The sequence below is a fragment of the Rana temporaria genome, chromosome 11 (assembly GCF_905171775.1).
Source record: "Rana temporaria chromosome 11, aRanTem1.1, whole genome shotgun sequence".
NCBI lineage: Eukaryota > Metazoa > Chordata > Amphibia > Anura > Ranidae > Rana > Rana temporaria.
The window spans coordinates 142,723,222-142,735,892 of NC_053499.1; the positions used below are offsets into that span (position 1 = coordinate 142,723,222).

Here is a 12,671-nt window from a genome sequence, read left to right on the forward strand (position 1 = left end):
AAGTGGGGTACGTATACATGCTTTAAGGGAACAGGATCCATTTCTTTTTTTATTATTATACACCAAGCTTGGGAGGAATTTATCAGATTAAAAAAAAAAAAAATTGGCTAAATAGATTGTGAAAAAAAACATTTTATTTTAGGGCTGCAACTAATGATTATTTTCATAGACTGAATGACCTCACTAAATTTAAACTCCACACTATTATTTTAAACACACCTTTTCAGTGAGTCAATTACACAGGATCAGCAGCATGCACATTATGTCTGTTGGGTTTCCTATTACTCTACTACACCTACTAGTAAAATTTGCCATGTAGTATAATTTTTACCAAAAACAGCGATTGACCAGATTAGTGATGTTGGACTGCTATCATTTTGAACACAGCTGTATACCATTGTCCCTCCAAATATTCACACCCCCATTCCATCCCTACAAACATCCACACCCAACCGCATCCTTCCCCAATATTTAAGCCACACTCCAAACACTAACCTGCAAATTGCTGCGCAGCTCCGACAGGAAGGTCACTGGTGAGCGAGTCTTCAGGTAGGAGTCCAGGTCTTTCTTGAACTGCGGTGGCATCACTCCGGTGAAGTTTGTGAGGATTCTGGGAGCGATGTTAATCTCACTCAACATGTCCACCTAAGAGAGAAGCAAGAAAGAATAGCCCATCAACCCCCTTCTGCAAATCCAAAAGTCCTTCAATCCACTCCTAGAAGCCCTTCATATGCACAGTAGGAGCAGAGAATTGGGAAAGAAGTTTCTGTAGCACCACAGCGTAACCACCCTCTACAGCACAATAGCTTAAAAAATGGTGCAGAGCAGTCCCTTCATGCGATTGGTACCTTGAGGTTGGGGGTGAAGGGGTCCGGAAGTCTCATGTTTCGGGGGAAGGCACTCAGGATTAGATTCCTCAGCTGGATACAATTGGGTGGGATGACGTCACAGAAGCCATAGTGATAATCACAAAGGAACTCTGGGAAGTCATGGAGCAGAACCAGCAGCACACGCAGCGTGCCCTGAAAACACAAAAGCAGGATAAATATCTGGCCTGTCTGGAGGCGTTAAGACAAGGGGGGGGAGGTTTGAGGTGACAAGAAGCCAGGTAAGATTTTCTGCAACTTACCTTGTACAGAATTTGCATAGGTTTGGTGAGTTCCACATTTCGGAGAAATGGTGCCAGATATTTAAAGAGGTCGATCAGTAGTTGGGCATACATTGGCCACCCCTACCAGAGACACAAAAGTTAGTGACACAAACTCTTAGCGACCATATGAACATACACCTGAACAACAGTCACTCACCTTCTGCTGGGGAGTGTGTGCCAACATCCGTGCAATAAAGATACGGTGGGAAATCAGCTCTAGCCATGCGTAGACGAAGCCGGATGCTTTGGTGGGCCGGAGGATGTGGAAGGTGTTACTGAAAGAAAAGCCGTGAGGTGGTCACCGAATGTCTATAAACAGCCTACATTTCAGCAGAATTTGGCTATAGGACTTACCAGAAGGCAGTGAGGGTCTGGAAGTTGATTGTTTCCAACACATGTTCTGGTGCATTCAATTCCAGCAGTAGCATAATGAAGATGCGATGGTATGGAAGCTGCTGGAACTCACTCTGCCTCACTTCATGATCCTGGAGCAAAACCCCCACTACAATACCGAGAACCTGAAAAAAACACAGGGGGGTTAGTACCCTCCGCAACTACCATACCAAAAACCTGGCACACAACATAGGCGAGTACTAGGACTACAATACTGAGATGCCACAAAAACACAAAGGGCAAATACCATCACTAAGAACCTGATGCACAACATAGGTGGTCAGTACTAGCACTACATAACTGAAAACCTGACAACACAGGGGGCGAGTACACCAACACTACATTACTGAAAACCTGGCACATAACACAAACTGTCAATGCCCCCGACTAGGATACAGACAGTGACAAAGAACACCAAATCAACACCCTCCGAGGGGGGGACAGGGCCTCACTTTGTTGAGAAGATTGATCTTGGTGACGGTATTGGTGGCTTCTCCAGAGTGTTTGACTAACAGAGCGATCAGCCGGACAAAGGCGTCCAGGTTATGGTAGCACTTCGCTCGGATCATCGTAGGGTTGGCAGCTGGATTGTGCTGCTGCTCAGCCTGAGCACGGTAGCTTATTTCCACACACATCTCTGTACACAAGCGGAAGAACCGGGTGATGAGGTCATCGGTCTTTAGGATTCCTTGCTGGTGCATCTGACCAATGAGAAAGACACAGTGAGACAATTTCCCTTGTAGGACACAGGGTTGTGAAGTCAAACCAGACATTGCAACTCACCTGGCCAACAAATGCAGAAAAGGCCTTTGTACTGTCCCGTCCGGCAGCAGCCGAATGATACAGATTGACCCATTCTCTCAGAAGGTACTCTGCCTTTTCCCGGAGTCCTGGAGGATCGTCATACTCGGATGCTTGGGATATCCCAGAATGCATCATGAAGTTTGGCCCACCCTGGGCCCGTTCAATCATGGCCTCAAAATTAGAGCGGAGCACGTCCATCAGCTGCGGAAGTCTGAAATGGGAGGAGAGAGAAAGTCCAGTCAGTCAAACCCCTGTAGGCAGCAGCATAGCCCGCCCCAACTGTTATTGTCCCTTGGACTTAAAGTCAAGTCATTCAATACACATCCACCAACATACTGCAGCTATCACCACTGAGCGGATCAGAGCCTACATCTGGGACTGTCCCCACTGACTGCCCCTGGGATTGTACAACCCACACTCACTACACACTGCGCACAGGACAGGCATGATGTGGAGTATGGGTTATTTATTTCCTGTTGCACCACAGCGTAACCTCTGCCCAGAACAGAACACAGGTTTAAAAATGGTGCATGTAACTGTACGGTCCTCTCCAGTCCTCAGCAAATCTTGCCAGTGGTCCGACCAAACTTGTAACTCACCCTTCAGGGGCATTGCCCCTTGAGTGCGCATTGATACGCATAAGAGTTTCTATGGTGTGGAAAAACTCTGCCTCCGTCACATGACTCACGCTTCGCTCATCCACAAGCAAGATCTTCACAAGCTGCATAGCGAAGGCCACGGCCATATAGTTCAGCCCGTTTTCCATTGACTGTAGAAAGGATGCAGGTTAAGAGTGGATTGGCTAACAAATTATGAGACAGGAACAGTAGGACAAGGAATGCTAGAAGTTTACCTGTGCCAGGTGGACATCATACTGCTGCATGTTGACAAGATGGTTTCTAATCAGAAGCTCTACAGCCTCCACATTGTACTTGTACTCATCCCGACACTCAATCAGACATCTGCCAGACAAGACGGTAAAAAGGTGGTGTACATACATCTCCACCACATCATGCTGCATTTACCCAGAACACAGATTCCTTAACCCCCCCCCCCCCCTGCCCCCAGAACACAGATTCCTTAACCCCCCCCCCCCCAACACAGTACACACCCACCAAGAAACACTGGCCTTCCCTCCTCCCTAGTCTTAGTACCTACCTGGTGATCTGCTTGTTGCACCAAGGAGAACCATAGGCCCGGCTGTCCTGCAGAGCTTTCAGGACGAGCAAATGACATTCCCGATATCTGAGCAGAAGGTCCGCGTCAGCACCGCTAGTGGCATCCAAAAGTCCTTCCACAGCCTGAGAAGAGAGGAGACAGAAGAATCAGTGATGGATGTTCCCATATTGGACCACTGCTGGAGGATGTACCTCCCTGCAGAAAGTTTATGGCAATTTTTTGTCCCATCAGGTTTTTAAAAAAAAAAAAAGTAAAGGTGTTGGCAAGTTTAATAATATAATTTAATTTCTTGGGACCCCCCCCCCCCCCCAACAGTGAGAACAACATTTTTGTACCCACCATAAAATAAAATAATAAATTGGGAGTGCATTGAGAGAGACACACACAAAATTTACTTTGGGTTTTACTGTCAACTACAGTGGAGGATTTGGACATTGGCAAAAAAAGTCAGCCCTGTATAACCCCTCCTACTCCCAGAATAACGCAATTTTGGGTAAACGCAGTACCAAATGCATGATAAAAAGGACAGGACACTAGGCTTGGGATGTTAAAGCGGATGTGCCACTAAAAAATTTTTTTTTAAAAGCCAGCAGCTACCAATACTGCAGCTGCTGACTTTTAATATTAGGACGCTTACCTGTCCTGGAGTCCAGCACCGTCAGCAGCAGGGGATGAGCGATCGCTTGTCACTCTGCTGCTCCCCCCGCCATCCACCGTGAGGGAACCAGGAAGTGAAGCGCTCCGGCTTCACTACCCGGTTCCCTACGGCGCATGCGCGAGTTGCGCTGCGCCGCTGATTGGCTCCCGCTGTGCTCTGACAGCCGAGTGTTCCCAGAGCACAACAGGGGGCGGCGGGAGGTGACGTTCTGCCTGCAGAAAACCCGAATCTGTGTGGCCGGAAGTGGGTGCAAATACCTGTCTTTAGACAGGTATCTGCACCCCCCTCCCCCTGAAAGGTGTCAAATATGACACCGGAGGGGGGGGGGGGGGGGGTTCCGATCAGCGTGAGTTCCACTTTAGGGTGGAGCTCTGCTTTAAGAACTGGGGGGGTCAAACTCCTTTTGGCCTCCAGGGAGGAATGTACCCTCCGGGGTGAGTCCTATGCTGCTGTAGGGGCAGATGAGTACTCCTGCCCCTGGTGACAAGCTTTCTAAAGGGTGTCTATGGCAGCTCAAGAGAGACACTGTACCTTGAGGTCTACTTAGGGACATTTGTTGCCGAAAAGTTTGAGAGCATCCACACTGAACATTTGTCTGATTGGGGGGGGGGGGGGGGGGTGAAAACAATTGTTCGCTGGAGCATACACACGGTGGTCGGATTGTCTGATCAAACAGGTCCGTCGGACCGTTGTTGTCAAAGTCAGATTGTGTGTATGGGCCTTTAAACATTGCCCCATGTCTATCTTTTTTTTTCTCCCCTGAGTAGACCTCAAGGTACAGTGTCTCTTGAGCTGCCATAGACACCCTTTAGCAAGCTCAAACTTTTTGGCAACAAATGTCCGATGGAGGCCAATCCGATCGTGTGTACACAAGTGCATCGGACTAAAGTCCAAACACGCATGCTCAGAACCAATGCTAAAGATCAAACAATAGCAGAAGTTGACCACAGGGTGGCGGTAAAGAGCTGACAAAAAAAAAAAAAAAACACGCGATTTGGTGAAAGTTGGCTGAAAAGGTTGTGCCGTGTGTATGCAGAACAAGTTCACGGCCAATTCCCATGCATACCAAAATCCACAGAAAAGTCAGATGGAAGTCCGATCGTGTGTATTAGGCTTTAGAAAGCACCCCCAATTGCTTGTCAACGGGGTCCTTAAAACACAGGTGCATCTGCCACAGTATCGCCAAAGCTTTTGTCAAGACTGCTAGATCCACAGCAGGGACTTAACAAAAGTCTTTAACTGGGTGCAGGGCTGCCACCTGTTTGGGAGGACTGAACAGCTTGAAAGGGTTCTCCATGAAGAACCACTGTACACAGCGGGTGCAGCAGAAATGTGTTGGCAGCCTTATGAACCCCTAGAAGAGGCCAACTGTGAACAGCATTGGTGAAAGCTGCAGATTAATCCTCAAGCCACCACCACAGATGAGCGTTTTAAAAGCGGTATTAAACCCAAAACCAAAAAGGTGTTGTATTGCAGCCGACCAGTCATTAGATGTGGTGTGTGCATGGTTATCTGGCCAGTAATACACCTCCTGTATTAGTGAGATAACTCTGGAGGAATGAGTATAGGAGGCACAGCAGACTTGAAGCCAATCTATAGCTCACTTTATAAGCATTTACAGTAAACAGTTTTTTCCTTTTGAGATAAAGGTTTTGCACGAATAAATAAAAAGCTAATCATTTTAAAGTCACCCCTGCCAGTGTAAAGTGGTTGTCTCCTCCATGTAAAGATACATTCTGCTAAAGAGTTTGCACTGTTAAAAGCAACAACATTGCTGGCTGAATTAAAAATATGAAACTATGGTGCCATGTTGATAAATCCATAATGTCACTTGGAAAAATAGCCATTTGCAGCTCCTCTAAAATGGTCTTAAGCAGGGGTCTTGAAAACTTTCTAAACAAAGGACCATGTTTGAGACTTTAGAGGGGCTGAACTGTGGCCAGTGGGAGTAGAAAACATCCCAGTGTGTCCATGTGAGCAAACAGTGCACCATCCTTGGTGGCCAGCGGCAGCGTTTCATCGTTGGCATCAGTGGGAGGAAGAGTGCCCCAAAAGCCAGATAAAAAAGGCAAGTAAATGGCGAGATGCAGCCCATGGTCCAGTTGAGACCACTGGTCTTGAATAACCCATTTCACAAATGTAAAGAGAACCTGAAGAGAGCGCCAACATCCAGGTGTAGAGGATTAAAAACAAGAGTAAAAAGGGTTAAAATATTCTCCTTATGAGTGCAAACTGCATATCAGACCCCAGCATTCCATGGAGCCATGTGGTATTGCAGAGTTCGGCAGGAATGCGGCTAGAGGGTGCAGAGCTGTGCCAGAAAAATGCTGGTATATGGCTGGCTGAGATAATCTGGAAGCCTCCGGAGCTACATCTGAACCTGCTAACATTCCACACTATATGACAGCATCATATACTACCGTCCCCTGGTGCAGATCTGCACCCTCCAGCCACATTGCCGACGAATGCTGCACTACCCCTTGGCGCCACAAAATGTTTGACTGAGGATATGCAGCGAGTGCATTTTAATCCATGACAGTAGATTGTAATAAATCCTATACACTAAGGCGGTGGGTGTGTCGGCAGTAAAGCGCCGCTTTACCGTCAATTTAGCCGCTAGCTGGGCGCTTTTACCCTAAAACCACCGCAAAGCACCTATGAAGAGGGCGCTTTGCAGGTGCTACAACGCTAAAAATGGCACCTGCAACGTGCCCCAGTGTGAAAGGAGTCTTAGAGATGATAGCGCCCTCTTCTGTTCTCTTTGTTGACTAGATTACCAGATGAAAATAGAAGAAAAAGCCTAAAAAGAGTAAATACAGAGCTCACCATCTAAGAATTGGTAACATAAATAATGCTTTTGGGTTTAATTATACTGTTCAAAATCTCTAGTAGTACAGAAACGACTTTTTGAAAAATTGGTGCGGCGCTGCACGTGCCATTGCCACCAAAAAATACAAATTAAAAAACACGTCATACTTACCTCGTTTTGCACAGAGTGGCCCCGATAGTCCTCTTCTGGGGTCCCGTTGTGGCTCTGCCGGCTCCTCCCCACATTATATAACGCCCCTTGGAGAATAGCCACCGTGTCATTGTATTTGAGTGACAGCAGCCAATGGCTGCGCTGCTATCAATCTATCCAATCAATGGCAGAACTCCGTGGAGAAGAGGATGATGGAGAGGCATCGAGCAAGTGAAGTGGCTCAGGTTAGTAAAAACGGGGGGCTGGCGGCCGGTGATTGACAGGTGTTTTTTCCCCCTTAATGTATAGGATGCATTAATATAAAATGTTGAAAAAGATGAATACCTCTAAGTGAGGTGAGATTTTTCGGGCAACCAAAAAAATATTGTGACAACTAGGTCATAAAAATATATAAATTTTAATACATTAATTTACAGCATAAACATTTCATAGTGACAACATTTAAAAAAATGAAAGATTCCAGGATAGAGAAAATTGTTGCTGCTAGAGGATCACCACACACCCCAGGACTAGGCTAAGGGTAGTGCAGCATTTCTCTATCCTGGAATCTTTCATTTTTTTAAATAATGTTGTCACTATGAAATGTTTATGCTGTAAATTAATGTATTAAAATTTATATATTTTTATGACCTAGTTGTCACAAAATATTTTTTTGGTTGCCCGAAAAATCTCACCTCACTTAGAGGTATTCATCTTTTTCAATTGATACAGAGATGTTGGCAACCTCATGCCTCCATACATGAGCCAAATTCTTTCATTAATATAAAATGTTTGGGGGGTTTCCGAGTAATTTTCTAAAATCTATTTCTCCGAGTTCGTGGGCGGACACAGCAGCATCTTGACCTTAGGGTATTCTCCTCGTAGGAGATTGTCTAGGCAGGAAAAACAGCATGTTAAGTGTTAAACACTCCACACAGTACTGTGCCTCCCAGGGGGCGGTTCCCCCGTGTACATACCCCACTCTTTGCATCTGCAGCCTCAGTTGTCAACAAGCAGTACAAACAGAGGGGTGGGTGCTGTGTCCATCCATGAACTCAAATGGATTACAAAAATCCTAATTACTCTTCCGTTCATGGACGGACACAGCAGCATCTTGACCCTAGGGACATCCCCAAGCAGGGTCAACAAATCGAGGGGTGAAAAAACACCGCAAACCAACTTAACCCCAAACAAACCAGAGCTCCTCAATGGAGGAACTTCAACCTTAACCACTTGCCCACCGGGCCTATTCTGGCACTTCTCTCCTTCATGTAAAAATCTATTTTTTTTCTAGAAAATTAATCAGAACCCCCAGACATCCTAGGGAAATAAATGGCAGTCATTGCAATACTTTTTGTCACACCGTATTTGCGCAGCGGTCTTACAAGCGCACTTTTTTTGGGGGGAAAAAAAAAAAATCACTTTTTTTGAATTAAAAAATTTTTGCCCAATTTTTAATATATTGTGAAAGATAATGTTACGCCGAGTAAAATGATACCCAACATGACACGCTTAAAAATTGCGCCCGCTCGTGGCATGGCGTCAAACTTTTACCCTTAAAAATCTCAATAGGCGACGTTTAAAAAATTCTACAGGTTGCATTTTTTGAGCTACAGAGTAGGTCTAGGGCTAGAATTATTGCTCTAACGATCGCGGCGATACCTCACTTGTGTGGTTTGAACACCGTTCGCTTCTGTGCGCGAGCTCGTCGGGACGGGGCGTTAAAAAAAAAAAAAGTTTGTCTTATTTATTTTTATACACTAAAATAAAAAAAAAAATAAAAAAAAAAAAAAAAAAATCCCTTGTAATAGACAAAAAGCACGACAGGTCCTCTTAAATATGAGATCTGGGGTCAAAAAGACCTCAGATCTCATATTTAGGCTTAAATGCAAAAAAAGAAAAAAAAAAAAAAAAATTAAACTGTCATTTTTTTCAAAATGACAGAAAAAAATGTTGCTTTAAGACGCTGGGCGGGACTGACGTTTTGACGTCACTTACGCCCAGCAGAGCTATGGGGACGGGTGGGGGCGATTTTTCCCTCAGTCGCATCCCCACACAGATGTCGAACGTATCCGATCGCCTCTGCCGCTACCGACGGCTCCGGTAAGCGGCGCAGGAGAGGGGCGGGAGCCCCTCTCCCGCCACCGATAACGGCGATCTCGCGGAGACCGCCGTTATCGTTTACAGGACCGTTGGCACTAAAGATGGATACCTCGGTTGTGGCAGCAGCTGCTGCCGTTACCGAGATATCCATCTTTAAAAACAGGACGTCTTTTGACTATGGGCCGGTGGGCAAGTGGTTAAACAGCCGCGCCTGCAAAACCTTGCGGCCGAAGGAGGCATCTGAAGATGCACTCACATCCACCTTGTAAAACTTTGAGAAGGTGGGGACTGATGACCAAGTCGCTGCCTTACACACCTGTAAAACAGACGCCTCATGGCGGAAAGCCCAAGAGGCACCAATTGCCCTGATCAAATGCGCCGTAACCAGGAAGGGGGGCGCCCGCCCCCTTAGGGCATAGGCCTGAAGCACGACCTGCCTAATCCACCTAGAAATGGTGGCCGATGAGACCGCCAGACCCTTCTTAGGACCAGTCACAGAGACGAAACAGGGAATCCGACCTCCGAAACTGGAGCCGCAGCAGACAGGTACACCCGTAGGGCTCGAACCACGTCCAAGGAATGCAACGCAGCCTCTTTTGGGTTCGCCGGCCGAGGACAAGGATGGGAGAACAATGTCCTTATTAATGTGAAAGGCCGAAACAACCTTAGGAAGGAACGACTGCTGCGGACGCAGCACCACCTTATCCCTGTGGATGACCAAGTAAGGAGCCTTGCAAGACAAGGCTGCCAATTCAGACACCCGTCTGACCGATGTAATTGCCACCAGATAAACCACCTTCTGGGAAAGAGTCAATAAAGGGATCTCCCTAATGCCCTTTAACGGAGGCTTTTGAAGCACAGGGGACTAAATTCAAGTCCCACGGAGGCAGTGGAGGACGTACCGGAGGGGCCACATGCCGAACCCCCTGCACAAGCGTACGCACCAGAGAGTGCGCCGCCAAGGGTCGCTGAAAGAAAACAGCCAAGGCCAAAATCTGACCCTAAATCGTATTTAAGGCGAGTGCCTGATCCACTCAACGCTGTAAGAACAGCAGAATCTGGGACATCACATATGCACGGGGGTGCCAATTAATCTCTTCACACAGATGTAAGCCTTCCACGTACGATGGTAGAACTTCCAGGAAGTAGACTTCCGAGTCTGCAGCATGGTAGAGATCACCGAATCCGACAGACCTCGGTCCCTCAGCACCTGGCTTTCAATAGCCACGCCGTTAAAAGCCAACGACTGTAAAGCAGGATGAAAGATAGGACCCTGCGACAGAAGGTCCTCTCGCAGTGGCAGGCGCCATGGAACATCTGCCACCAGACGCACCAGATCTGCGTACCAGGGACAGCGAGGCCAATCCGGTGCAATTAGGATTGTTGGTATCCCCTCGGCTTCCACTCTGCCTAGCAGACGAGGAAGAAGCTTCAGAGGAGGGAAGGCCTAGATTAGGCGATAGTGGCGCCACCAACGCGTCTGCCCATGGGTCTTTTGACCTGGTCACGAACCGCGACACCTTCCGATTGAGTCATGATGCCAGGAGATCTATGTCTGGAGTGCCCCATGTCAGACACAGACTCTGAAACGCATACGGGTGTAGCGACCATTCTCCTTGGTCTAGCGTTTGGCAACTTAGGTAGTCCGCCTGCCAGTTCTGTACGCACAGAATGTACACGGCCGAAAGAGCCGGAACATTCTGTTCGGCCCACCGGAGAATGTGAGCGACTTCCGCCGATGCTCCCCTGATGATTGACATATGCCACAGCCGTGGCGTTGAATCCTGACCGGGCGGCCCTGTAGTCTCAGACACCACTTGGAGAGGCACAGCCTGATCGCCCGGAGTTCCAGGACATTGATCGGCAGGCGGGATGCTTCCTGATTCCAGCACCCCTGGAACGGGTGGGGGCAGACCTTCATGCGGAAGCAGATTTTTCCGCAGGCTTGTGGAACCAGGGACGCTTCTGCCCTTCAGCAGGCGCCTTAGCGACCTGGGAACGTTTACCTGCCGCACCGGGCGGACGAAAAAAACCCAGATTGGGCCGGTAAAGGAGGGCCCCTGCCTACAGCGAGGCTCCTTACCAGGTTGTGGGAGTAGAGTGATTTTACCTCCTGTGGCATCTTTTATAATGTCATCTAGAGAAGCCCCAAAAAGCCTGTCACCCTAAAAGTGCAAGTCCACCAAGGCTTTCTTTGAAGACTGGTCCGCAGACCAACACTTTAGCCAGAAAAGGCGACGCAACACCACCGCGTAGGCCAAGGCCCTGGAGCGCAAGGGAAGCGTATCCAGGGCCGACTCAAACAAATTTTAGGCCCTGCACCAACTGGTCGGCCGGCACCACAGTCGAGGGGCTTGATGCTCCTCCAACTCCTGAAGCAACAACTTTGCCCATTCAGTAAGTGTCTTAAACACTAGAGCCCCGGTCAAGACCGGTCTCACCACCGTGAACATGTAAGCAGGCCTCCTATCTGCGGGGTCCGTGAAAGCGGGAGCCCCTTCCACAGGCAAAGTGGTCGCCATTGTTCAGTCTGGACACGGGGGTCCATTGACTGAGAGGTCCATTTTCTCAGGAAATCCTCCTCAAAAGGGTAACGGACCGCAAAACATCTTGGAACAAAAAAAATAATAATAAAATTATATATATATATATATATATATATATATATATATATATATATATATATATATATATATATATATATATATATATATATATATATATATATATATATATATATATATATATATATATATATCACACACCCCTTTGCGGCTGATCCCATTCCTTGTACAATTTTTTTTTTCCAGATAAGGAACACAAGGAAACACTTTTGCAGTGCGGGCCGGCTTACTTAACCCAAAAAGGGACCCACATCTGATGTCTGTCGAATCCGCCATTTTTTTATCACGCAACGCAGTGATAAGAGCTCCTACCAGCGCCCTATCGCGCGCGGGACCCTGATGCAGAGTCATCCTCACTGTCCGCGTGGACTGGGTCTGCATCCCGACACCTCAGAACCAGGGCCGGGAGCAGTAGCTGGGCCCGATTTCGTGTCAGAGGCATCCCCAGAGGAAGGCGCTTTTTACCTCCCCTCTGGCCACGTGCCGCTTCTATCCTGGCAAACAAATGCCTCTAGGACTTGCCGTCATAGCATCCACAGAGGCCGCAGGTACAGGGGCGCTAAGGGTTAACTCTGGCATGTCTGGGATAGAAGCATCTGGTTCGGACGCCAGGCTGACCCACCCTTGGAATGCAAGGCAAGATCCACAGGCCACCCTCCCGGCCGCAGCAGAGAACAGGGAGATCCCCCCAGAGGACTCGCCACCTGACCAGGCCTGTACCGCCGCTGTCTGCCTACAAGAGCGCTGCCCCGTGCCATTCTGTCCCTCAGGAAGTGTGCTGGCGCCGTTATTACAGCCACT

At 47.8% G+C, this 12,671-nt stretch overlaps 1 protein-coding gene across 8 annotated transcripts in view; it reads right to left on the reverse strand.

Annotated features, from left to right (window-relative positions):
* The window catches only part of CNOT1 (CCR4-NOT transcription complex subunit 1), a 66,619-nt gene that overhangs the window by 5,583 nt on the left and 48,365 nt on the right, over positions 1 to 12,671 (reverse strand). For all 8 annotated transcript variants that reach the window (XM_040329289.1, XM_040329284.1, XM_040329290.1 and 5 more), the window contains 10 exons: positions 3,506 to 3,648; positions 3,201 to 3,309; positions 2,947 to 3,116; positions 2,327 to 2,558; positions 1,996 to 2,244; positions 1,505 to 1,668; positions 1,308 to 1,425; positions 1,130 to 1,231; positions 849 to 1,022; positions 496 to 645 (listed from right to left, as the gene is read on the reverse strand). In XM_040329289.1, the coding sequence (XP_040185223.1) occupies positions 496 to 645; positions 849 to 1,022; positions 1,130 to 1,231; positions 1,308 to 1,425; positions 1,505 to 1,668; positions 1,996 to 2,244; positions 2,327 to 2,558; positions 2,947 to 3,116; positions 3,201 to 3,309; positions 3,506 to 3,648 (1,611 nt within the window). The remainder of the gene's footprint in view (positions 1 to 495; positions 646 to 848; positions 1,023 to 1,129; positions 1,232 to 1,307; positions 1,426 to 1,504; positions 1,669 to 1,995; positions 2,245 to 2,326; positions 2,559 to 2,946; positions 3,117 to 3,200; positions 3,310 to 3,505; positions 3,649 to 12,671) is intronic.